Raw genomic sequence first — 23,333 nt, 5'->3', positions numbered from 1 at the left:
AAAGATGTGTCATTTGAAACATGGAAGTCTGGCAATATCTGGTCTGAGAGAAACATGAGAGGATGCAGGGAAAGATCCCACAAAGGGTTAACAGCAGCTGCCAGGGAAGGATTGTAAAATGCAGATATCCTTGGTCAAGCAGGCTGAGCAAACAAGACAAACAGGATTTTGAATGAAGCCAAAGACAATGGCTCACACCTTGATTGAAAGTAACCATCTTAGTAAGGATATGGAAAAGAATGGGTGAGGTTCAGTTCAATTTGGTGATAATTCTAGGTGTGAAAAGTTGCTAATACCAGGTTTATCAGTCTACGAGAAACATAATTCAAAGCCAAAATCAAAGTCAAAATTGAGCTGAGGACACAATTGGAAAATAAAACTAGAAATGGCAGGAATGAAAAGTAACACTTCTTGAAGTCAAAGCATTTTGAACATCACAAAGGAAACAATGTAATCAGATCTATGAGATGAAGTCATGTCAAAATGAGTACTTAGTTGGGTTAAAAGGTTCAGATCAAAGGTACTTTTTACAATCAAAGAAAATAAGAGTTACTTTACAATAACATCATAAAAACTTAATTGTTAGAAAACGAATATAAACCTTGAGACCAGAGCAGGAACTATCCAGAACCAGAACTCAGAGAGGGAGAGAGAGAGAAGCAGAGAAGGAACAAGCAGCTAGAGACAGATTACAGTCAGCTCAGTCATGGGAAAGAGACAGGGCAAAGCAGCCGAGCTAAAATAGCTAAGTACATCTAAGGAAGACTAGAATTTAAAGAGTAGGCAGATTCAGAGTCAGCTCTCATATCTCGGTACATGGGAAAGATAGGACACAGAAACTGAGCTAACCAGCAAATACATCTAAAGAAGACCAGATTTTAAAAAGAAGATTGATTGTCAAGTTGGGCCTGAAGGTCCCTTCAACCAACCAGAAGGATCCAGAAGCAAGATCTTTTTACTTTTCTGTAAAGACAGTGATTGCATCTTTTAAAAAGAGAAAAATATATAATAATAAAATAACTTAAAAGTTTTAACCTGAAACAGTGGTTATTAGTCTACTTTACTTACTTAGCAATGCGGGACCCAGGATCGATGCTGCTAAGTGGGAAGTAGATTAAATCTTCGGTGAAGGTATGGGTTATACCGGGGGATAACTTGAAAATATAGTTTGACCTGAATAGCACCCACTGAAGCTTGCATCGGAGTCGGGGAGTGAGAATCCCTGATCACCATTTAGAATGTCGGCCCTTTTTGGTATAGGGGGAATTCTAAGAATAGTGGTGAGTTTTCAAAAACAGTCTGTATCCCTCTATTCCCATCCTATTCATGTATTTGTCAAGATGTCCCTTAAATGTCACTATCGTTCCAGCTTCCACCACCTCCTCCGGTAGCGAGTTCCAGGCACCCACTACCCTCGGTGTAAAAAACTTGCCTCGTACACCTACTCTAAACCTTGCCCCTCTCACCTTAAATCTATGCCCCCTAGTAATTGACCCCTCTACCCTGGGGAAAAGCCTCTGACTATCCACTCTGTCTATGCCCCTCATAATTTTGTAGACCTCTATCAGGTCGCCCCTCAACCTCCGTCGTTCCAGTGAGAACAAACCGAGTTTATTCAACCGCTCCTCATAGCTAATGCCCTCCATACCAGGCAACATTCTGGTAAATCTCTTCTGCACCCTCTCTAAAGCCTCCACATCCTTCTGGTAGTGTGGCGACCAGAATTGAACACTATACTCCAAGTGTGGCCTAACTAAGGTTCTATACAGCTGCAGCATGACTTGCCAGTTCTTATACTCAAAGCCCCGGCCAATGAAGGCAAGCATGCCGTTTGCCTTCTTGACTACCTTCTCCACCTGTGTTGCCCCTTTCAGTGACCTGTGGACCTGTACTCCTAGATCTCTTTGACTTTCAATACTCTTGAGGGTTCTACCATTCACTGTATATTCCCTACCTGCATTAGACATTCCAAAATGCATTACCTCACATTTGTCCGGATTAAACTCCATCTGCCATCTCTCTGCCCAAGTCACCAAACGATCTAAATCCTGCTGCATCCTCTGACAGTCCTCATCGCTATCCGCAATTCCACCAACCTTTGTGTCGTCTGCAAGCTTACTGATCAGACCAGTTATATTTTCCTCCAAATCATTTATATATACTATGAACAGCAAAGGTCCCAGCACTGATCCCTGTGGAACACCACTCGTCACAGCCCTCCAATTAGAAAAGCATCCTTCCATTGCTACTCTCTGCCTTCTATGACCTACCCAGTTCTGTATCGACCTTGCCAGCTCCCCCCTGACCCCGTGTGACTTCACCTTTTGTACTAGTCTACCATGAGGGACCTTGTCAAAAGCCTTACTGAAGTCCATATAGACAACATCCACTGCCCTACCTGCATCAATCATCTTAGTGACCTCCTCAAAAAACTCTATCAAGTTAGTGAGACACGACATCCCCTTCACAAAACCATGCTGCCTCTCACTAATACGTCCATTTGCTTCCAAATGGAAGTAGTTCCTGTCTCGAAGAATTCTCTCCAGTAATTTCCCTACCACTGAAGTAAGGCTCACCGGCCTGTAGTTCCCTGGATTATCCTTGCTACCCTTCTTAAACAGAGGAACAACATTGGCTATTCTCCAGTCCTCCGGGACATCACCTGAAGACAGTGAGGATCCAAAGATTTCTGTCCAAAGATTTCTGTCAAGGCCTCAGCAATTTCCTCTCCAGCCTCCTTCAGTATTCTGGGGTAGATCCCATCAGGCCCTGGGGATTTATCTACCTTAATATTTTTTAAGACGCCCAACACCTCGTCTTTTTGGATCTCAATGTGACCCAGGCTATCTACACACCCTTCTCCAGACTCAACATCTACCAATTCCTTCTCTTTGGTGAATACTGATGCAAAGTATTCATTTAGTACCTCGCCCATTTCCTCTGGCTCCACACATAGATTCCCTTGCCTATCCTTCAGTGGGCCAATCCTTTCTGTGGCTACCCTCTTGCATTTTATGTACGTGTAAAAAGCCTTGGGATTTTCCTTAACCCTATTTGCCAATTACTTTTCGTGACCCCTTCTAGCCCTCCTGACTCCTTGCTTAAGTTCCTTCCTACTTTCCTTCTATTCCACACAGGCTTTGTCTGTTCCCAGCCTTTTAGCCCTGACAAATGCCTCCTTTTTCTTTTTGACAAGGCCTACAATATCTCTCGTTATCCAAGGTTCCCGAAAATTGCCGTATTTATCCTTCGTCCTCGCAGGAACATGCCGGTCCTGAATTCCTTTCAACTGACACTTGAAAGCCTCCCACATGTTAGATGTTGATTTGCCCTCAAACATCCACCCCCAATCTAGGTTCTTCAGTTCCCACCTAATATTGTTATAAGTAGCCTTCCCCCAATTTAGCACATTCACCCTAGGACCACTCTTATCCTTGTCCACCAGCACTTTAAAACTTACTGAATTGTGGTCAATGTTCCCGAAATGCTCCCCGACTGAAACTTCTACCACCTGGCCGGGCTCATTCCCCAATACCAGGTCCAGTACTGCCCCTTCCCTAGTTGGACTGTCTACATATTGTTTTAAGAAGCCCTCCTGGATGCTCCTTACAAACTCTGCCCCGTCTAAGCCCCTGGCATTAAGTGAGTCCCAGTCAATATTGGGGAAGTTGAAGTCTCCCATCACCACAACCCTGTTGTTTTTACTCTTTTCCAAAATCTGTCTACCTATCTGCTGCTCTATCTCCCGCTGGCTGTTGGGAGGCCTGTAGTAAACCCCCAACATTGTGACTGCACCCTTCTTATTTCTGATCTCTACCCATATAGCCTCACTGCCCTCTGAGGTGTCCTCCCGTAGTACAGCTGTGATATCCTCCCTAACAAGTAGCGCAACTCCGCCACCCCTTTTACATCCCCCTCTTTCCCGCCTGAAACATCTAAATCCTGGAACGTTTAGCTGCCAATCCTGCCCTTCCCTCAACCAGGTCTCTGTAATGGCAACAACATCATAGTTCCAAGTACTAATCCAAGCTCTAAGTTCATCTGCCTTACCCGTAATATACTTGCGTTAAAACATATGCACTTCAGGCCACCAGACCCGCTGTGTTCAGCAACTTCTCCCTGTCTGCTCTGCCTCAGAGCCACACTGACCCTATTCCCTAGTTCTCCCTCAATGCTCTCACCTTCTGACCTATTGCTCCCGTGCCCACCCCCCTGCCATACTAGTTTAAACCCTCCCGTGTGACACTAGCAAACCTCGCGGCCAGGATATTTATGCCTCTCCAGTTTAGATGCAACCCGTCCTTCTTATATAGGTTACACCTGCCCCGGAAGAGCTCCCAGTGGTCCAGATAACGGAAACCCTCCCCCCTACACCAGCTGTTTAGCCACGTGTTTAGCTGCTCTATCTTCCTATGTCTAGGAATTCGATGGGCTGAATGGCCTCCTCCTGCACTGTCGGGATTCAATGATGATACTTTTATGATACTATGAAATGGCAGAATCATGTGAATTCGGGCAGCTATAAGATGATCTGATTAAAGATAGATTGGTTCTCGGTGGGAGAGATCCCTCGGTGAGAGCAAGTCTACTGAAAGATAAGAAACTGACGCTGAAGAAAACGATAGGCCGGTGTCAAAATGCGGAAGTTGTGAAATGTCAGCACGAGAATATATATGGCAGAGCAGACCAGGAGACCAAAGGGCAGGATGAAAATACTGCGGAGGACAGCATACATAGGAAAAGACGGGTAAAGCAGTGTTTCAACTGCTGGAAGCAAAATCGTTGTCCGCACAAAAGCTTGACCAGATAAAAGGAATACAAGGCTATACAGATGGCCACTGGAATGATATCAGCAAATGGGGCTGATGAAGAGCCACAGACGATACAACAGGATGGTTCCGCCAAGTTTACTGGAGATATCGGTGGGGGCCGGTTTAGCTCAGTTGGCTGGACAACTGGTTTGTGATGCAGAGCAGGGCTAACAGTGTGGGTTCAATTCCCATACCGGTCTGAGGTTATTCATGAAGGCTTCACCTTCTCAACCTGAGGTGATCCTCAGGTTAAATCACCACCAGTCAGTTCTCCACCTCAAAGGGGGAGCCTAGGGTCATCTGGGACTATGGCCACTTTTCTTACTGTTGGAGATAAATGGTTTGTACTTGTCACTATGATGACCCCAGAGGGAGTGACAGTCCAATGCAATGGAAGAAGGAAGATGTTGAGTTCCACATTATAGTGGTAACGGCCACTCATCTCAGCTGGAGGAAGTCCACTGTTTGGAGTGTAACCCCGAGCATGTCAACAGAGTGTCACAGCACACAAGCCATTGGCAGCAGAGCAGATCCAAGAGGAGGGCAAAGATGTGTTTACAGGTTGGGATGCCGACCAGGACAATATGAGACTGTAAGGCCAACTCAGCACTTGCTGAGGAGAGTTGCAGCTGCCTACAAATAAAGCTTAATGAACAAGATAAAAGCTGGAAAAGAAGGGAATAATCGACAAAGTAATCGATAAACAGCTCCGACAGACTAGATTAGCAGTGAAACAACCTGGGAGGTGGATTTAAATAAAACACAGAAGAGATCATTCCAACCAGCGAAGGAAATTTGCCATAATTTACTAGCACTGTTGCTTCATGGCGCCAGGGTCCCAGGTTCGATTCCCGCTTGGGTCACTGTCTGTGCGGAGTCTGCACGTTCTCCCCATGTCTGCGTGGGTTTCCTCCGGGAGCTCCGGTTTCCTCCCACAAGTCCCGAAAGACGTGCTGTTAGGTGAATTGGACATTTTGAATTCTCCCTCAGTGTACCCGAACAGGTGCCGGTATGTGGCGACTAGGGGCTTTTCACAGTAACTTCATTGCAGTGTTAATGTTAGCCTACTTGTGACAATAAAGATTATTTTTTAAAAAATCAAACAAAGGTAAAGATAATCACGACCCGAGATGCGAAGAATGGTAAGTGGAAATTATGATGAAAATGACAGCTTTCTAATTACATTCTGGATGCTGTTTGGGAGATACAGGTGGTTCCACATGCCGTTTAGCATTTCTGCAGCTGCAGGCATTTCCACAGGAGTATCAACATACACAGCATGAGATTGTCAGTGATATTCTCAGAGTGCAAGCAAGAGTGAATGATCTACTTGACTATGGGGGTGGAGATAGAGTGGAAGAAACCATAGCTGACGGTGATCAGAATTTAATACAACTGCTGGAGAGTGCCCACCGGATAAACCTGAAGCTGAAAAAGAAAAGATTGCAACCGATGAACCCTGAAGTCAATTACATTGGTTAAATACTGACCAGGAGAGAGCTGTTAGCTGTGATACAGCAACTGACAGATGTGAAAGCAGTGCAATGATTTGTTGGATTTATGTATTATTAAACAAAATGTTTGGGTTTGGAAATGCAATCTCAGAGTGTACTACGTTACTGTCTGGCTTGTCATAGACATGTGAGTGTGAGGCAGTCTGCCTGCATCAGTTCAATAAGCCACTCTCAGAAACAGACATTGAGAAGACTGCTGTCCTTAAACTTGAAACACCCTTCTCCATTATTCTGGCATTTTACATCTACTTGACGCCCCACCTTGGAATTTTAGCCTCAGTCAGACTTACCTCGTCCTAGCGTGCCGTCCCACTTGTCTTTCATGCTCATGGCCAATGAGGCTCCATCAGGGACCTAGAGACAGTTGAAAGGTCAGAAGGCATTATGACAATTGCTCTAATTCAACAATCACAGAACGGACACAAATCAACACCTCTCGCTCTGTACTGTAACAAAACATCTCAAAGTGATTCACAGAAGCATTCAGTCATAAGGCGATATTAGGTCAGGTGACTGGAATGTTTTGAAGGAGTAAAGTAAGGTCAAGAGATGGAGAGGATTAGGGAGGAAATTCCAGAGCTCAGGGCTTGGGCACCTGAAAATGCAGCCAAAAATCCACGCAGACACGGGGAGATGTATTAACTCCACGCAGTCAACCGAGGTTGAGGTTGGAATCAAACCTGGGTCTCTAGTGCTGTAAGGAAGCAGTGCTAACCACTGTGCCACCGTGCTCCCTAATATGAGAGATGGCTATCTTAGTTTTGGAGGAGTTCAAATTTACAGAGTTTGGGAGAGGGCCAGGAGAGTGTTGGCACAGCCATGTCCATAGGGAGCAAATACTTTGAGGGTTGCAGCAGCACATAACATTCAAGGCTAAAGGCCAAGTGCTGCCAAAATGGGATTAGGTAGGCAGGTCAGGTGATTTTCATGCATCGTGTAGACTTGATGGGCCAAATGGCCTCATCTGCACTGAATTATTCTGTGATTCTGAGACAGCAGCAGGAGACAACAATAAAGTCAGAGCCAATCACACGAGAACAACAGTCAGAGCCAATCACACAAGAGAACAATAGAGTCAGAGCCAATCACACAAGAGAACAATAGAGTCAGAGCCAATAACACAAGAGAACAATAGAGTCAGAGCCAATCACACAAGAGAACAATTTACATAGATGATCTGGAGTTGGGGACCAAGTGTAATGTGCCAAAGTTCACAAATGACACTAAGATAAGTGGTAGAGCTGAGTGTGCAGAGGGATATTGATAGTTTAAGTGAGTGGGCAAGGGTCTGGCAGATGGAGTGAAATGTTGATAAATGTGAGGTCATCCATTTTAGCAGGAATAACAGCAAAATGGTAAAACATTGCAGCATGCTGCTGTGCAGAGGGACCTGGGTGTCTTCGTGCATGAATCGCAAAGCGTTTGTAGGTGCAGCAGGTAATTAAGGCGGCAAATGGAATTTTGTCCTTCATTGCTAGAAGGATGGAGTTTAAAAACAGAGGTTATGGTGCTGGTGAGGCCGCACCTGGAGTGCTGTGTACAGTTTTGGTCTCCTTATATGAGAAAGGACATACTGGCGCTGGAGGGTGTACAGAGGAGATTCACTAGGTTGATTCCGGAGTTGAGAGGATGGGCTTATGAGGACAGACTCAGTAGACTGGGTCTATACTCATTGGAATTTAGAAGAACGAGGGGGATCTTATATAAACATATACAATTATGATAGGACAGAAGCAGGCAGGTTGTTTCCACTGGGGGGTGAAACTAGAACTCGGAAGGGGGTTGCATAGCCTCAAAATAAGGAGGAGCAGATTTAGGACCGAGTTGAGGTGGACTTTCTTCACCCAAAGGGTTGTGAATCTGTGGAATTCGCTGCCCAGTGAAGCAGCTGAGGCTACATAGTTAAATGTTTTTAAGGCAAAGTTGGATAGATTTTTGAACAGTAAAGGAATTAAGGGGTGTGGTGAGCGGGAGGGTAAGTGGAGCTGAGTCCACAAAAAGATCAGCCACGATCTTATTGAATGGCGGAGCAGGCTGGAGGGGCAAGATGGCCTACTCCTGCTCTTCATTCTTATATTTTTATTAATAGAGTCAGAACGAGGATCTGGAGGCAATGGATTCAGTTTTCCAATATTTCATTGTCAGTGCTTATGTGTCATCCACTACTGTCAGCTCGACAGAGGTAGCAATGCTTCAGTTATATCTCACACCATTTTCACACACTTATTTCACATTTTAGTCATTTCTGATACATTGGGGTCTACTCAAGATATCAGAAAATTTGCAAACAAAACTACCAAAGATATGTTTTCAAGATGTTTAATGTAATTATGTCTGAGATAAAGACAACGGATCTGAGAGATGCGTTAGTGGATCTGACAGTGTCTGAGGGAGACAGACAAACTCAGGGGTCAGACAGTGTCTGAGGGAGACAGACAAACCCAGGGGTCAGACAGTGTCTGAGGGAGACAGACAAACCCAGGGGTCAGACAGTGTCTGAGGGAGACAGACAAACCCAGGGGTCAGACAGTGTCTGAGGGAGACAGACAAACTCAGGGGTCAGACAGTGTCTGAGGCAGACAGACAAACTCAGGGGTCAGACAGTGTCTGAGGGAGACAGACAAACTCAGGGGTCAAACAGTGTCTGAGGCAGACAGACAAACTCAGGGGTCAGACAGTGTCTGAGGCAGACAGACAAACTCAGGGGTCAGACAGTGTCTGAGGGAGACAGACAAACCCAGGGGTCAGACAGTGTCTGAGGGAGACAGACAAACCCAGGGGTCAGACAGTGTCTGAGGGAGACAGACAAACCCAGGGGTCAGACAGTGTCTGAGGGAGACAGACAAACTCAGGGGTCAGACAGTGTCTGAGGGAGACAGACAAACTCAGGGGTCAGACAGTGTCTGAGGGAGACAGACAAACTCAGCGGTCAGACAGTGTCTGAGGGAGACAGACAAACTCAGCGGTCAGACAGTGTCTGAGGGAGACAGACAAACTCAGGGGTCAGACAGTGTCCGAGTGAGGCGGACAAACCCAGGGGTCAGACAGTGTCAAAGTGAGACAGACAAACCTGGGGGTCTGACAGTGTCTGAGGGTGACAGAGAACCCCAGGGGTCAGACAGTGTCTGAGTGAGACAGACAAACTTGGGGGTCAGACAGTGTCTGAGGGAGGCAGAAAACCCCAGGGGGTCAGACAGTGTCTGAGTGAGACAGACAAACCCAGGGGTCAGACAATGTCTGAGGCAGACAGACAAACCCAGGGGTCAGACAGTGTCTGAGGGAGACAGAGAAACCCAGGGGTCAGACAGTGTCTGAGGGAGACAGACAAACTCGGATGTCTCGGAGCGGCTGCAGGGCATTCTGGAGGGAGAGGGTGAACAGCCAGCTGTCGTGGTGCATATAGGCACCAACGATATAGGTAAAAAACGGGATGAGGTCCTACAAGCTGAATTTAGGGAGTTAGGAGTTAAACTAAAAAGTAGGACCTCAAAGGTCAAACTGAACAATCTCAGGATTGCTACCAGTGCCACGTGATAGTCAGAGTAGGAATGACAGGATAGCTAGGATGAATACGTGGCTTGAGAGATGGTGCAAGAGGGAGGGTTTCAAATTCCTGGGACATTGGAACCGGTTCTGGGGGAGGTGGGACCTGTACAAATCGGACGGTCTGCATCTGAGTGGGGCCGGAACCAATGTTCTCGGGGGTGTGTTTGCTAGTGCAGCTGGGGAAGGTTTAAACTAATGTGGCAGGGGGGTGGGAACCGATGTAGGAAGTCAGTGGGGACGGAAACAAAAGGCAGGAAGGGAGGGTGTGTAAAGCATGACCAGAGAAAGCAGGGCAGAGAGCAAGGAATGTCTACATTAAACTGCATTTATTTCAATGCAAGGGGCCTGACGGGCAAAGCGGATGAACTCAGGGCATGGATGGGCACATGGGACTGGGATATTATAGCTATGACTGAAACATGGCTAAGGGAGGGGCAGGACTGGCAGCTCGATGTTCCGAGGTACAGATGCTATAGAAAGGATAGAACAGGAGGTAAGAGAGGAGGGGGAGTGGCGTTTTTGATTAGGGAGAACATCATGGCAGTACTTAGAGGGGATATATCCGAGGGTCCGCCCACTGAGTCTATATGGGTGGAACTGAAAAATAAGAAGGGAGAGATCACCTTGATAGAACTGTACTACAGGCCCCCAAATAGTCAGCGGGAAATTGAAGAACAAATATGTAAGGAGATTACAGATAGCTGCAAGAAAAATAGGGTGGTAATAGTAGGGGACTTTAACTTTCCCGACATTGACTGGGACAGCCATAGCATTAGGGGCTTGGATGGAGGGAAATTTGTTGAGTGTATTCAGGAGGAATTTCTCATTCAGTATGTGGATGGACCGACTAGAGAGGGGGCAAAACTTGACCTCGTCTTGGGAAATAAGGAAGGGCAAGTGACAGAAGTGTTAGTGAGGGATCACTTTGGGACAAGTGACCATAACTCCATTGGTTTTAAGATAGCTATGGAGAATGATAGGTCTGGCCCAAGAGTTAAAATTCTTAATTGGGGCAAGGCCAATTTTGATGGTATCAGACAGGAACTTTCAGAGGTAGATTGGGGGAGACTGTTGGCAGGCAAAGGGACGGCTGGTAAATGGGAGGCTTTTAAAAATGTGTTAACCAGGGTTCAGGGTAAGCACATTCCCTTTAGAGTGAAGGGCAAGGCTGGTAGAAGTAGGGAACCCTGGATGACTCGAGATATTGAGACTCTGGTCAAAAAGAAGAAGGAGGCATATGACGTACATAAACAACTGGGATCAAGTGGATCCCTTGAAGAGTATAGAGAGTGTCGAAATAGAGTTAAGAGGGAAATCAGGAGGGCAAAAAGGGGACATGAAATTGCTTTGGTAAATAATGCAAAGGAGAATCCAAAGAGCTTCTACAGATACATAAAGGGAAAAAGAGTAACTAGGGACAGAGTAGGGCCTCTTAAGGATCAACAAGGACATCTATGTGCAGAGCCACAAGAGTTGGGTGAGATCCTGAATGAATATTTCTCATCGGTATTCACGGTGGAGAAAGGCATGGATGTTAGGAAACTAAGGGAAATAAATAGTGATGTCTTGAGAAGTGTGCATATTACAGAGGAGGAGGTGCTGGAAGTCTTAAAGCGCATCAAGATAGATAAATCCCCGGGACCTGATGAAATGTATCCCAGGATGTTGTGGGAGGCTAGGGAGGAAATTGCGGGTCCCCTAACAGAGATATTTGAATCATCGGCAGTCACAGGTGAGGTGCCTGAAGATTGGAGAGTAGCGAATGTTGTGCCCTTGTTTAAGAAGGGCAGCAGGGAAAAGCCTGGGAACTACAGACCGGTGAGCCTAACGTCTGTAGTAGGTAAGTTGCTAGAATGTATTCTGAGAGACAGGATCTACAAGCATTTAGAGAGGCAAGGACTGATTCGGGGCAGTCAGCATGGCTTTGTGCGTGGAAAATCATGTCTCACAAATTTGATTGAGTTTTTTGAGGGGGTGACCAAGAAGGTAGATGAGGGCAGTGCAGTAGACATTGTCTACATGGACTTTAGCAAAGCCTTTGACAAGGTACCGCATGGTAGGTTGTTGCAGAAGGTTAAAGCTCACGGGATTCAGGGTGAGGTTGCCAATTGGATTCAAAATTGGCTGGACGACAGAAGACAGAGGGTGGTTGTAGAGGGTTGTTTTTCAAACTGGAGGCCTGTGACCAGTGGTGTGTCTCAGGGATCGGTGCTGGGTCCACTGTTATTTGTGATTTATATTAATGATTTGGATGAGAATTTAGGAGGCATGGTTAGTAAGTTTGCAGGTGACACCAAGATTGGTGGCACAGTGGATAGTGAAGAAGGTTATCTAGGATTGCAACGGGATCTTGATCAATTAGGTCAGTGGGCCGACGAATGGCAGATGGAGTTTAATTTAGATAAATGTGAGGTGATGCATTTTGGCAGATCGAATCAGGCCAGGACCTACTCAGTTAATGGTATGGCGTTGGGGAGAGTTATAGAACAAAGAGATCTAGGAGTACAGGTTCATAGCTCCTTGAAGGTGGAGTCGCAGGTGGACAGGGTGGTGAAGAAGGCATTCGGCATGCTTGGTTTCATTGGTCAGAACATTGAATACAGGAGTTGGGACGTCTTGTTGAAGTTGTACAAGACATTGGTACGGCCACACTTGGAATACTGTGTGCCGTTCTGGTCACCCTATTATAGAAAGGATATTATTAAACTAGAAAGAGTGCAGAAAAGATTTACTAGGATGTTACCGGGACTTGATGGTTTGAGTTATAAGGAGAGGCTGGATAGACTGGGACTTTTTTCCCTGGAGCGTAGGAGGCTTAGGGGTGATCTTATAGAGGTCTATAAAATAATGAGGGGCATAGATAAGGTAGATAGTCAACATCTTTTCCCAAAGGTAGGGGAGTCTAAAACTAGAGGGCATAGGTTTAAGTTGAGAGGGGAGAGTTTCAGAAGGGCCCAGAGGGGCAATTTCTTCACTCAGAGGGTAGTGAGTGTCTGGAATGGGCTGCCAGAGGTAGTAGTAGAGGTGGGTACAATTGTGTCTTTTAAAAAGCATTTAGATAGTTACATGGGTAAGATGGGTATAGAGGGTTATGGGCCAAGTGCGGGCAACTGGGACTAGCTGAATGGTAAAAACTGGGCGGCATGGACTGGTTGGGCCGAAGGGCCTGTTTCCATGCTGTAAACTTCTATGATTCTATGATTCGATGAACTCAGGGGTCATACAGTGTCTGAGGGAGACAGACAAATCCAGGGGTCAGACGGTGCCTGAGGGAGACAGACAAACTCAGGGGTCAGACAGTGCCTGAGGGAGACAGACAAACTCAGGGGTCAGACAGGGTCTGAGGCAGACAGACAAACTCAGGGGTCAGACAGGGTCTGAGGCAGACAGACAAACGCAGGGGTCAGACGGTGCCTGTTCGAGACAGACAAACTCAGGGGTCAGACAGTGTCTGAGGGAGACAGACAAACCCAGGGGTCAGACAGTGTCTGAGGCAGACAGACAAACTCAGGGGTCAGACAGTGTCTGAGGCAGACAGACAAACGCAGGGGTCAGACAGTGTCTGAGTGAGACAGACAAACCCAGGGGTCAGACAGTGTCTGAGGCAGACAGACAAACGCAGGGGTCTGACAGTGTCTGAGTGAGACAGACAAACTCAGGGGTCAGACGGTGCCTGAGGGAGACAGACAAACGCAGGGGTCAGACAGTGTCTGAGTGAGACAGACAAACTCAGGGGTCAGACAGTGTCTGAGGCAGACAGACAAACTCAGGGGTCAGACAGTGTCTGAGGCAGACAGACAAACGCAGGGGTCAGATGGTGTCTGAGTGAGACAGACAAACTCAGGGGTCAGACAGTGCCTGAGGGAGACAGACAAACGCAGGGGTCAGACGGTGCCTGAGGGAGACAGACAAACTCAGGGGTCAGACAGTGCCTGAGGGAGACAGACAAACGCAGGGGTCAGACGGTGCCTGAGGGAGACAGACAAATGCAGGGGTCAGACGGTGCCTGACAGATTGACGAGGGGAGTACGTTTGTTTGCCATGTGTTGCAGGAAAATCAAACTGACAACGATCACTGACACTTGTGAAAATTGCTATTTGGTTAAGAAAGCTCGCCCGCATGGATCAAAACCCCAGCAGGGTGAAGTGTGGACTTACATATCACTAACTGCTCCTCACCTTGCAATGGGCCACTGTATTGAGTTTCTTTCGGCCGTCCTCTACCACAGACGTGTTGTCCAGGTCTCGCAGTATTCGGCTGTCACTACTTGATGCAAAGCACTCTAACAATAAGAAAAGGAGATCTGATCAGAATAAACGTTACCTTGTGTGGCATATAAACCATTGGTAGCTTTACATACAGGTCCTCCAGTCTCTCAGATTCACACAGAGAACTGGCCCTAGCGTCTGGGATACAAGCAGTGCGCTGGGCCCAGTGTCTGGGATTCACACAGTGCACTGGGCTGTCTGTGATTCACCCAGTGCACTAGGCCCAGTGTCTGGGATTCACACAGTGCACTGGGCCCAGTGTCTGGGATTCACCCAGTGCACTGGCCCTAGCATCTGGGATCACACAGTGCGCTAGGCCCAGTGTCTGGGATCACACAGTGCGCTAGGCCCAGTGTCTGGGATTCACACAGTGCACTGGGCCCAGTGTCTGGGATTCACACAGTGCACTGGGCCCAGTGTCTGGGATTCACACAGTGCACCGGCCCTAGCGTCTGGGATCACACAGTGCGCTAGGCCCAGTGTCTGGCATTCACACAGTGCACTGGGCCCAGTGTCTGGGATTCACACCGTGCTCTCAGCCCAGTGTCTGGGATTCACACAGTGCTCTCAGCCCAGTGTCTGGGATTCACACAGTGCTCTCAGCCCAGTCTCTGGGATTCACACAGTGCGCTGGACCCAGTGTCTGGAATTCACACAGTGCGCTGGGTCCAGTGTCTGGGATTCACACAGTGCGCTGGGCCCAGTGTCTGGGATTCACACAGTGCGCTGGGCCAAGTCTTTGGGATTCACACAGTGCCTCTGGGCCCCGTGTCTGGGATCCACACAGTGCACTGGGCCAAGTCTCTGGGATTCGCACCGTGATCTCGGCCCAGTGTCTGGGATACACACAGTGCACTCGGCCCAGTGTCTGGGATACACACAGTGCTCTCGGCCCAGTGTCTGGGATTCACACAGTGCGCTGGGTCCAGTGTCTGGGATTCACACAGTGCGCTGTGTCCAGTGTCTGGGATTCACACAGTGCATTGGGTCCAGTGTCTGGGATTCACACAGTGCACTGGGCCCAGTCTTTGGGATTCACACAGTGCACTAGGCCCAGTGTCTGGGATTCACACAGTGCACTGGGCCCAGTCTTTGGGATTCACACAGTGCACTAGGCCCAGTGTCTGGGATACACACAGTGCACTGGCCCCAGCATCTGGGATTCACACAGTGCACTGGCGCCAGTGTCTGGGATTCGCACAGTGCGCTGGGCCCAGTGTCTGGGATTCACACAGTGCGCTGGGCCCCGTAGCTGGGAATCACACAGTGCACTGGGCTGACTGTTATTCACCCGTGCGCTGGGCCCAGTCTCTGGGATTCACACAGTGCACTCGGCCCAGTGTCTGGGATTCACACAGTGCACTGGGCCCAGTCTCTGGGATTCACACAGTGCACTGGGCCCAGTCTCTGGGATTCACACAGTGCACTGGGTCCAGTCTCTGGGATTCACACAGTGCACTGGGTCCAGTCTCTGGGATTCACACAGTGCACTGGGCCCAGTCTCTGGGATTCACACAGTGCACTGGGTCCAGTCTCTGGGATTTACACAGTGCACAGGGCCAGGTGTCTGGGATTCACATTGTGTACTGGGCCCAGTGTCTGGGCTTCACACAGTGTGCTCGGCCCAGTGTCTGGGGTTCACACAGTGCACTGGGCCCAGTCTTTGGGATTCACACAGTGCACTAGGCCCAGTGTCTGGGATACACACTGAGCACCGGGCACAGTGTCTGGGATTCACACATTGCCCCTGGGCCCAGTGTCTGGGTTTCACTCAGTGCGCTGGGCCCAGTCTCTGGGATTGACACAGTGCAGTAGGCCCAGTGTCTGGGATTCACACAGTGTTGTGGGCCCAGTGTCTGGGATTCACGCAGTGCGCCTTCCAGTGTCTGGGATTCCCACCGTACTCTTGGCCCAGTGTATGGGATTCACACAGTCAGCTGGGCCCAGTATCTGGGATTCACACAGTGCACTGGGTCCAGTCTCTTGCAGTAAACTGAAATGACCTTTCACATGGGAGTAGGTAATGGACATTTTAATGTTTTTCCACCTCACTGTATTTGACCAAATTAGAAACACAATAATGCTTACCCAGGTCCACATCTTCCACCCTGGGCCACTGGGAGAAAGGCACATTTTTGTAAAACCCTTCCAGAATCTTCTCCTTGACTTGGCTAATGGAGTCACTGTCCATGACGCGGACTGTAATGGAGTCCATACCACAGCCTTGGAATGACACATTCAAGTTCTGTTGGAGTGGAGGGACAGAGAGATCAGCAACAGTTTATATCACGGCCTTTCAGTGAGGGACTGTGGGGAGCACTTAGGCCTGTCCCCCCAGATATCTAAATGGCCTTTGGTCACTACAGCCCCTTGACCCTGCTTCGCCATTCAGTGAAATCATGGCTGATCTGTGACCTCACCCCACCTTTGACCCATATCTATTCCTATCTTTGGGATAGACAAAAATCTATCTCAGATTTCAAATTAACTGATCTAGTGCCAACTGTCATTGGCAGAAGACAGATCCAAACTCTGACTCTTTGTATGTCGAATTGATGATTAATTTCACTCGTCTGAGGTCAGGCTGTACGTTTGAAGATTCTGCCCTGTCTGTGTTAGAACATAGAGAACATAGAAAAATACAGCACAGAACAGGCCCTTCGGCCCACGATGTTGTGCCGAACCTTTGTCCTAGATTAATCATAGATTATCATTGAATTTACAGTGCAGAAGGAGGCCATTCGGCCCATTGAGTCTGCACCGGCTCTTGGAAAGAGCACCCTACCCAAGGTCAACACCTCCACCCAACACTAAGGGCAATTTATCATGGCCAGTCCACCTAACCTGCCCATACGGGGAGGATGTGCAGACTCCGCACAGACAGTGACCCAAGCTGGAATCGAACCTGGGACCCTGGAGCTGTGAAGCAATTGTGCTATCCACAATGCTACCGTGCTGCCCTTAAGAACAAATTAATCTACACTATATCATTCTACCGTAATCCATGTACCTATCCAATAGCTGCTTGAAGATCCCTAATGTTTCCGACTCAACTACTTCCACAGGCAGTGCATTACATGCCCCCACTACTCTCTGAGTAAAGAACCTACCTCTGACATCCCCCCTATATCTTCCACCATTCACCTTAAATTTATGTCCCCTTGTAATGCTTTGTTCCACCTGGTGAAAAAGTCTCTAGCTGTCTACTCTATCTATTCCCCATATCATCTTATAAACCTCTATCAAGTCGCCCCTCATCCTTCTCCGTTCTAATGAGAAAAGGCCTAGCACCCTCAACCTTTCCTCATAAGACCTACTCTCCATTCCAGGCAACATCCTGGTAAATCTCCTTTGCACCTTTTCCAAAGCTTCCGCATCCTTCCTAAAATGAGGCAACCAGAACTATACACAGTACTCCAAATGTGGCCTTACCAAAGTTTTGTACAGCTGCATCATCACCTCACGGCTCTTAAATTCAATCCCTCTGTTAATGAACGCTAGCACACAATAGGCCTTCTTCACAGCTCTATACACTTGAGTGGCTACTTTCAAAGATGTATGAACATAGACCCCAAGATCTCTCTGCTCCTCCACATTGCCAAGAACTCTACCGTTAACCCTGTATTCCGCATTCATATTTGTCCTTCCAAAATGGACAACCTCACACTTTTCAGGGTTAAACTCCATCTGCCACTTCTCAGCCCAGCTCTGCATCCTATCTAATGTCTCTTTGCAGCCGACAACAGCCCTCCTCACTATCCACAACTCCACCAATCTTCGTATCGTCTGCAAATTTACTGACCCACCCTTCAACTCCCTCATCTAAGTCATTAATGAAAATCACAAACAGCAGAGGACCCAGAACTGATCCCTGCGGTACGCCACTGGTAACTGGGATCCAGGCTGAATATTTGCCGTCCACCACCACTCTCTGACTTCTATCGGTTAGCCAGTTCATTATCCAACTGGCCAAATTTCCCACTATCCCATGCCTCCTTACTTTCTGCATAAGCCTACCATGAGGAACCTTATCAAATGCCTTACTAAAATCCATGTACACTACATCCACTGCTGGTTCTGTCTGCTGGTTCCCACAAGTTGGAAATAATCACACTTTCAGACCCAAATACTGGAGCTTTCCCCAAGTGTACTTTTCCAAATCTCACCTTGTGTGTGGAAAGTAGGAACATAGGAACATAGAAATTAGGAGCAGGACTTCCGGGTGCGGCTATGCAGAGCTAGGTCGCATGTTCGGTAGCTCCCGCTTGGAACAAACTTTTGGGCTCTTTACAGGGCCCCCACGGCATTTGTTTCACATTTCCCGGTGTGGGAAGAAGACTGCAACATTCCCCCGACAGTGTCCCCCAGGAATGGTATGTCTTTTGGTTACCAGACCCGGCAGAAACAGTAAAAGATTTGGCTTTAACTGCAGGATAAGCAAAGCCTCTTCCAGCATGCAGGCGGGGGAAGGGCAAGCTTAAAGCTGCAAGCTGACTTGAGGGCCTTTATTAAAGGTGAATTCTAGCAGCAGAGGGAACAACTGTGAAAAGATCTACCAAGGCCATTGAAGAAGCGGGGACGAGGCTTCCGGTGGCGGCCATGGAGGAGTAGGTCGCGCATCCGGCAGCTCCCGTCTGGAATGGACACTTAGACCTTTTTCAGGAGTTTCCACAGACATTTTGGGGCAGATTGGTGAAGCGAACACTGCCAAAAGGATTCCCTCCCGAGACTTCCGGTTGCGGTTATGCGGAGCTAAGTCGCACATTCGGCGGCTCCTGAAAAAACGGACTTTTGGGCTCTTTTCAGGGCCCCCAAGGGCACTTTTTCGACATTTCCTGGTGTGGGAAGGAGTTAATAATAGCTCCCCGTCAGTATCTGGCTTTAACTAGGAATGGGGCGACAAAAAAGGTGGTGGTGGACCAGAAGAAGGGAGGGAAGAAGGACAAAATGGCGGCGGGCGGAGACCAGGCAGCGTGGAGGCAGTGGGCGGAGGAGCAACAGGAGGGTATCCAGCGCTGCCTCAGAGAGATTAAAACGGACCTACTAGAGCCGATGAAGGCTTCTATTGATAAGCCGCTGGAGACACAGATGGCCCAGGGGGTGGCGATCCGAGAGGCTCGACAAAAGATCTCTGACAATGAGGACGAGATCTTAGGCCTGGCGGTAAAGGTGGAGGCACACGAGGCGCTCCACAAGAAATGGCAGGAGCGGTTCGAGGAGATGGAGAATCGGTCGAGGCGGAAGAATCTGCGGATTCTGGGCCACCCGGAGGGACTGGAGGGGCCGGACGTGGGGGCCTATGTGGCCACCATGTTGAACTCGCTGATGGGAGCGGGGTCCTTCCAGGGGCCCCTGGAGCTGGAAGGGGCTCATAGCGTGCTGGCGAGGAGGCCCAAGGCTAACGAGCTTCCGCGGGCGGTGCTGGTGCGGTTCCAAAGGTTCGTTGATCGGGAGTGTGTGCTCAGGTGGGCCGAGAGGAGCAGCAGGTGGGAGAACGCGGAGGTTCGGATATATCAGGACTGGAGTGCGGAGGTGGCGAAGAGGAGGGCCGGGTACAATCGAGCGAAGGCGGTGCTGCACAGGAAGGGGGTGAAGTTTGGCATGTTGCAGCCGGCGCGACTGTGGGTTACCTACAAGGACCGGCACCATTATTTTGAGTCCGGAGGAGGCATGTGCCTTTGTTCAGGCCGAGAAGCTGGACACAGACTGAGGGTCGGGATGGGCGATTGGTGACTGCGGTGGATATGTTATGCCTATTTTTGGTTCGGCGGGGGGGGGGCTTTGCATTGTTTTGGGTTTCTTTTTCTCTGTGTTTTTCTCTTTTGGGTTGGGGAAGGTGGATGGGGCGGGTTGGGCACTGTTTTGGTTGGTGGCGGGGCCTGGTAGGTGGAGAGCGCGGGCTTTTATCCCGCGCCGAAGACCGGCGGGGGGCAGGGCCGGGACCGGGGAAGCGAGGATTGTTTCCTGCGCTTAGAACGGAGGGGGGAGGGGAAGAGCCTGTGGATGGGGAGCGGGAGAGGAGGGTGTGCCACACAATGGGAGGAGTCGAAGGGGAGGCGGGAGTGGCCGGGGTCAGCAGGAGTCAGCTGACTTGCGGAAGTGCAATGGGGGGAGTAAACCAGCTAGGATGGGTCCTAGCCGGGGGGGGGGGGGGGGGATCGTGTTGCTGCTGCTAAGGTCAAGGAGGAGCTGGAGCGAGTGGGAGGGGGTCGGATGGAGGTATGCCGCTGTGGGAACAGGCCGGGTGTGGGGTGCGGGCGCGTGGCTGGCTGAGGAGGGATTATGGCTAGATTATGGGGAGGGGGGCGGGTAGCCCCCTGATCCGGCTGATAACCTGGAATGTAAGGGGACTGAACGGGCCAGTTAAGCGGGCCCGCGTGTTCGCGCACCTGAAGGGGCTGAAGGCGTATGTGGTTATGCTCCAGGAGACACACCTGAAGGTGGCAGACCAGGTAAGGGTGGGTAGGTCAGGTGTTTCACTCGGGGCTAGATGCCAAAAATCGAGGGGTGGCGATCTTGGTGGGAAAGAAGGTGTCGTTTGAGGCGTCGAGCATTGTGGCAGATAATGGCGGTAGGTACATAATGGTAAGTGGTAAGTTGCAGGGAGAGAGGGTGGTACTGGTCAATGTGTATGCTCCGAACTGGGACGGTGCGGGTTTTATTTCGGACTACGCCCCGCATTGGGTGGACTTGGAGATGGGGAGGAGAGGGACCAGCGCCCGCTGTGGCACTTGGAGGTGGGGCTGTTGGCGGACGAGGAGGTGAGCGAGCGGGTCCGAGGAAGTATAGAGAGGTACTTGGAGACGAACGACAACGGGGAGGTCCGAGAAGGGATGGTATGGGAGGCACTGAAGGCGGTGGTGAGGGGAGAGCTGATCTCCATTAGGGCCCACAAGGAGAGAAGGGAGCGAGGGGGAGAGGGAGAGGCTGGTGGGGGAGATGGTGAGGGTAGACAGGAGGTATGCGGAAGAGCCTGAGGAAGGATTGTTGAGGAAGAGGCGCAGCCTCCAGGCCGAATTCGACTTGGTGACCACCAGGAAGGCCCAGGGGGCGGTCTACGAGTATGGGGAAAAGGCAAGCCGGATGCTGGCGCATCAGCTTCGGAAGTGGGACGCAGCTAGGGAGATCGGGGGAGTTAAGGTCAGGGGAGGGAGTGTGGTGCGGAGTGAGGTTGGCATCAATGGTGTCTTCAGGGACTTTTACGAGGAATTCTACCGATCCGAGCCCTCACGGGAGGAGGGAGGGATGGGCCGTTTCCTGGACCAATTGAGGTTTCCAAAGGTGGAAGAGGAACTGGTGGTGGGACTGGGGACCCTGATTGGGCTGGAGGAGCTGATCAAAGGGATAGGAAGCATGCAGGCGGGGAAGGCACCGGGGCCGGACGGTTTCCCGGTCGAGTTCTATAAAAAATATATGGACCTGTTTGGCCCGCTGTTAGTTAGGACCTTTAATGAGGCAAGGAAGTGGCGGGGGGGGGGGGGGGGGGGGGGGGGGGGCTTTACCCCTGACTATGTCCCGGGCACTGATCTCTTTGATCCTGAAGCAGGACAAGGATCCCCTGCAATGTGGGTCTTACAGACCGATTTCCTTGCTAAATGTAGATGCCAAGGTGCTGGTGAAGGTCTTAGCCACGAGGACTGAGGATTGTGTGCCGCAGATCATCCATGAAGACCAGATGGGGTTTGTGAAGGGGAGAGAGTTGAACGCGAATGTGCGGAGGCTTTTGAACGTTATCATGATGCCGGCGAGGAAGGGGGAGGCGGAGATAGTGGTGGCGATGGACGCTGAGAAAGCCTTCGATAGGATAGAGTGGGGGTACCTGTGGGAGGTTACTGAAGAGGTTCGGGTTTGGGGAGGGGTTTGTCAGGTGGGTTAGGCTGTTGTATGAGGTCCCGATGGCGAGTGTGGCCACAAATAGGAGGAGGTCCGAGTACTTTCGGTTGCACTGAGGGACGAGACAGGGGTCCCCCCTGTCCCTCCTGCTCTTCGCACTGGCGATTGAACCCCTGGCTATGGCACTGAGAGAGTTGAGGAACTGGAGGGGGTTGGTGCGGGATGGGGAGGAGCATAGGGTGTCGCTCTATGCGGACGACTTTCTGCTGTATGTGGCGGACCCGGTGGGAGGAATGCCAGAGGTAATGAGTATCCTTAGGGAATTCGGGGACTTTTCGGGGTACAAGCTCAATATGGGGAAGAGCGAGCTGTTCATAGTTCAGCTCGGGGACCAGGAGAGGGGGATTGGCGAGCTCCCACTAAAAAGGGCGGAGAGGAGCTTCAGATATTTGGGGGTCCAGGTGGCCAGGAGCTGGGGTCCCTGCATAGGCTTAACTTTACAAGGCTGGTGGAGCAAATGGACGAGGAGTTCAAGAGGTGGGCCGCGTTTCCGCTGTCCTTGGTGGGTAGGGTGCAGTCAATCAAAATGACAGTGCTCCAAGGTTTTTGTTCCTGTTCCAGTGCCTCCCCATGTTTATCCCGAAGGCTTTTTTCAGGCGGGTTAACAGGAGTGTAATGGGGTTTGTGTGGGCGCGAGGGACTCCGAGGGTGAGAACGGTGTTCCTGGAGCGGAGTAGAGATAGGGGGGATTGGCGCTGCCCAACCTCTGTGGGTACTACTGGGCCGCCAATGCAACGATGGTGCGCAAGTGGGTGATGGAGGGGGAGGGGGCTGCATGGAAGAGGCTGGAGACGGCGTCCTGTGTGGGTACGAGTCTGGGGGCGCTGGCAACGGCGCCGCTGCTGCTCCCTCCAAGGAGGTATACCACGAGCCCGGTGGTGGTGGCGGCCCTCAAAATGTGGGGGCAGTGGAGGCGGCATAGGGGGGAAGTTAGGGCCTCGGCGTGGACCCCATTACGGGGGAACCACCGGTTTGCCCCAGGAAGAACAGGTGGAGGGTTTTCGGGGTGGCACAGGGCAGGCATATGAAAGTTGGGGGACCTGTTTGTGGACGGGAGGTTCGCGAGCTTGGGTGAGCTGGAGGAGAAGTACGGGCTCCCCCCAGGGAACACCTTCAGGTACTTACAGGTAAGGGCGTTTGCCAGACGGCAGGTGGTGGAATTCCCACGGCTACTGCCACACACAGTACAGGACAGGGTGCTCTCGGGGGGGTGGGTGGGAGTGGGGAAGATCTCGGAAACTTACCAGGTGATGCAGGAGGAAGAGGAGGCCTCGGTGGTGGAGTTGAAAGGTAAGTGGGA

At 50.0% G+C, this 23,333-nt stretch overlaps 1 protein-coding gene across 1 annotated transcript in view; it reads right to left on the bottom strand.

The window, feature by feature from the left end:
- plxnd1 (plexin D1) overlaps positions 1-23,333 on the bottom strand; it is a 599,181-nt gene that overhangs the window by 135,135 nt on the left and 440,713 nt on the right. Inside the window, exons 27-29 of the mRNA XM_072471999.1 lie at positions 16,229-16,385; positions 14,051-14,154; positions 6,616-6,679 (exon numbers count right to left, since the gene is read on the bottom strand). Coding sequence (XP_072328100.1) covers positions 6,616-6,679; positions 14,051-14,154; positions 16,229-16,385 — 325 coding nt within the window. The remainder of the gene's footprint in view (positions 1-6,615; positions 6,680-14,050; positions 14,155-16,228; positions 16,386-23,333) is intronic.

The sequence above is a fragment of the Scyliorhinus torazame genome, chromosome 13, assembly GCF_047496885.1.
Source record: "Scyliorhinus torazame isolate Kashiwa2021f chromosome 13, sScyTor2.1, whole genome shotgun sequence".
Classification (NCBI taxonomy): Eukaryota; Metazoa; Chordata; class Chondrichthyes; order Carcharhiniformes; family Scyliorhinidae; genus Scyliorhinus; species Scyliorhinus torazame.
This window is presented reverse-complemented; position numbering and strand designations above follow the sequence as displayed.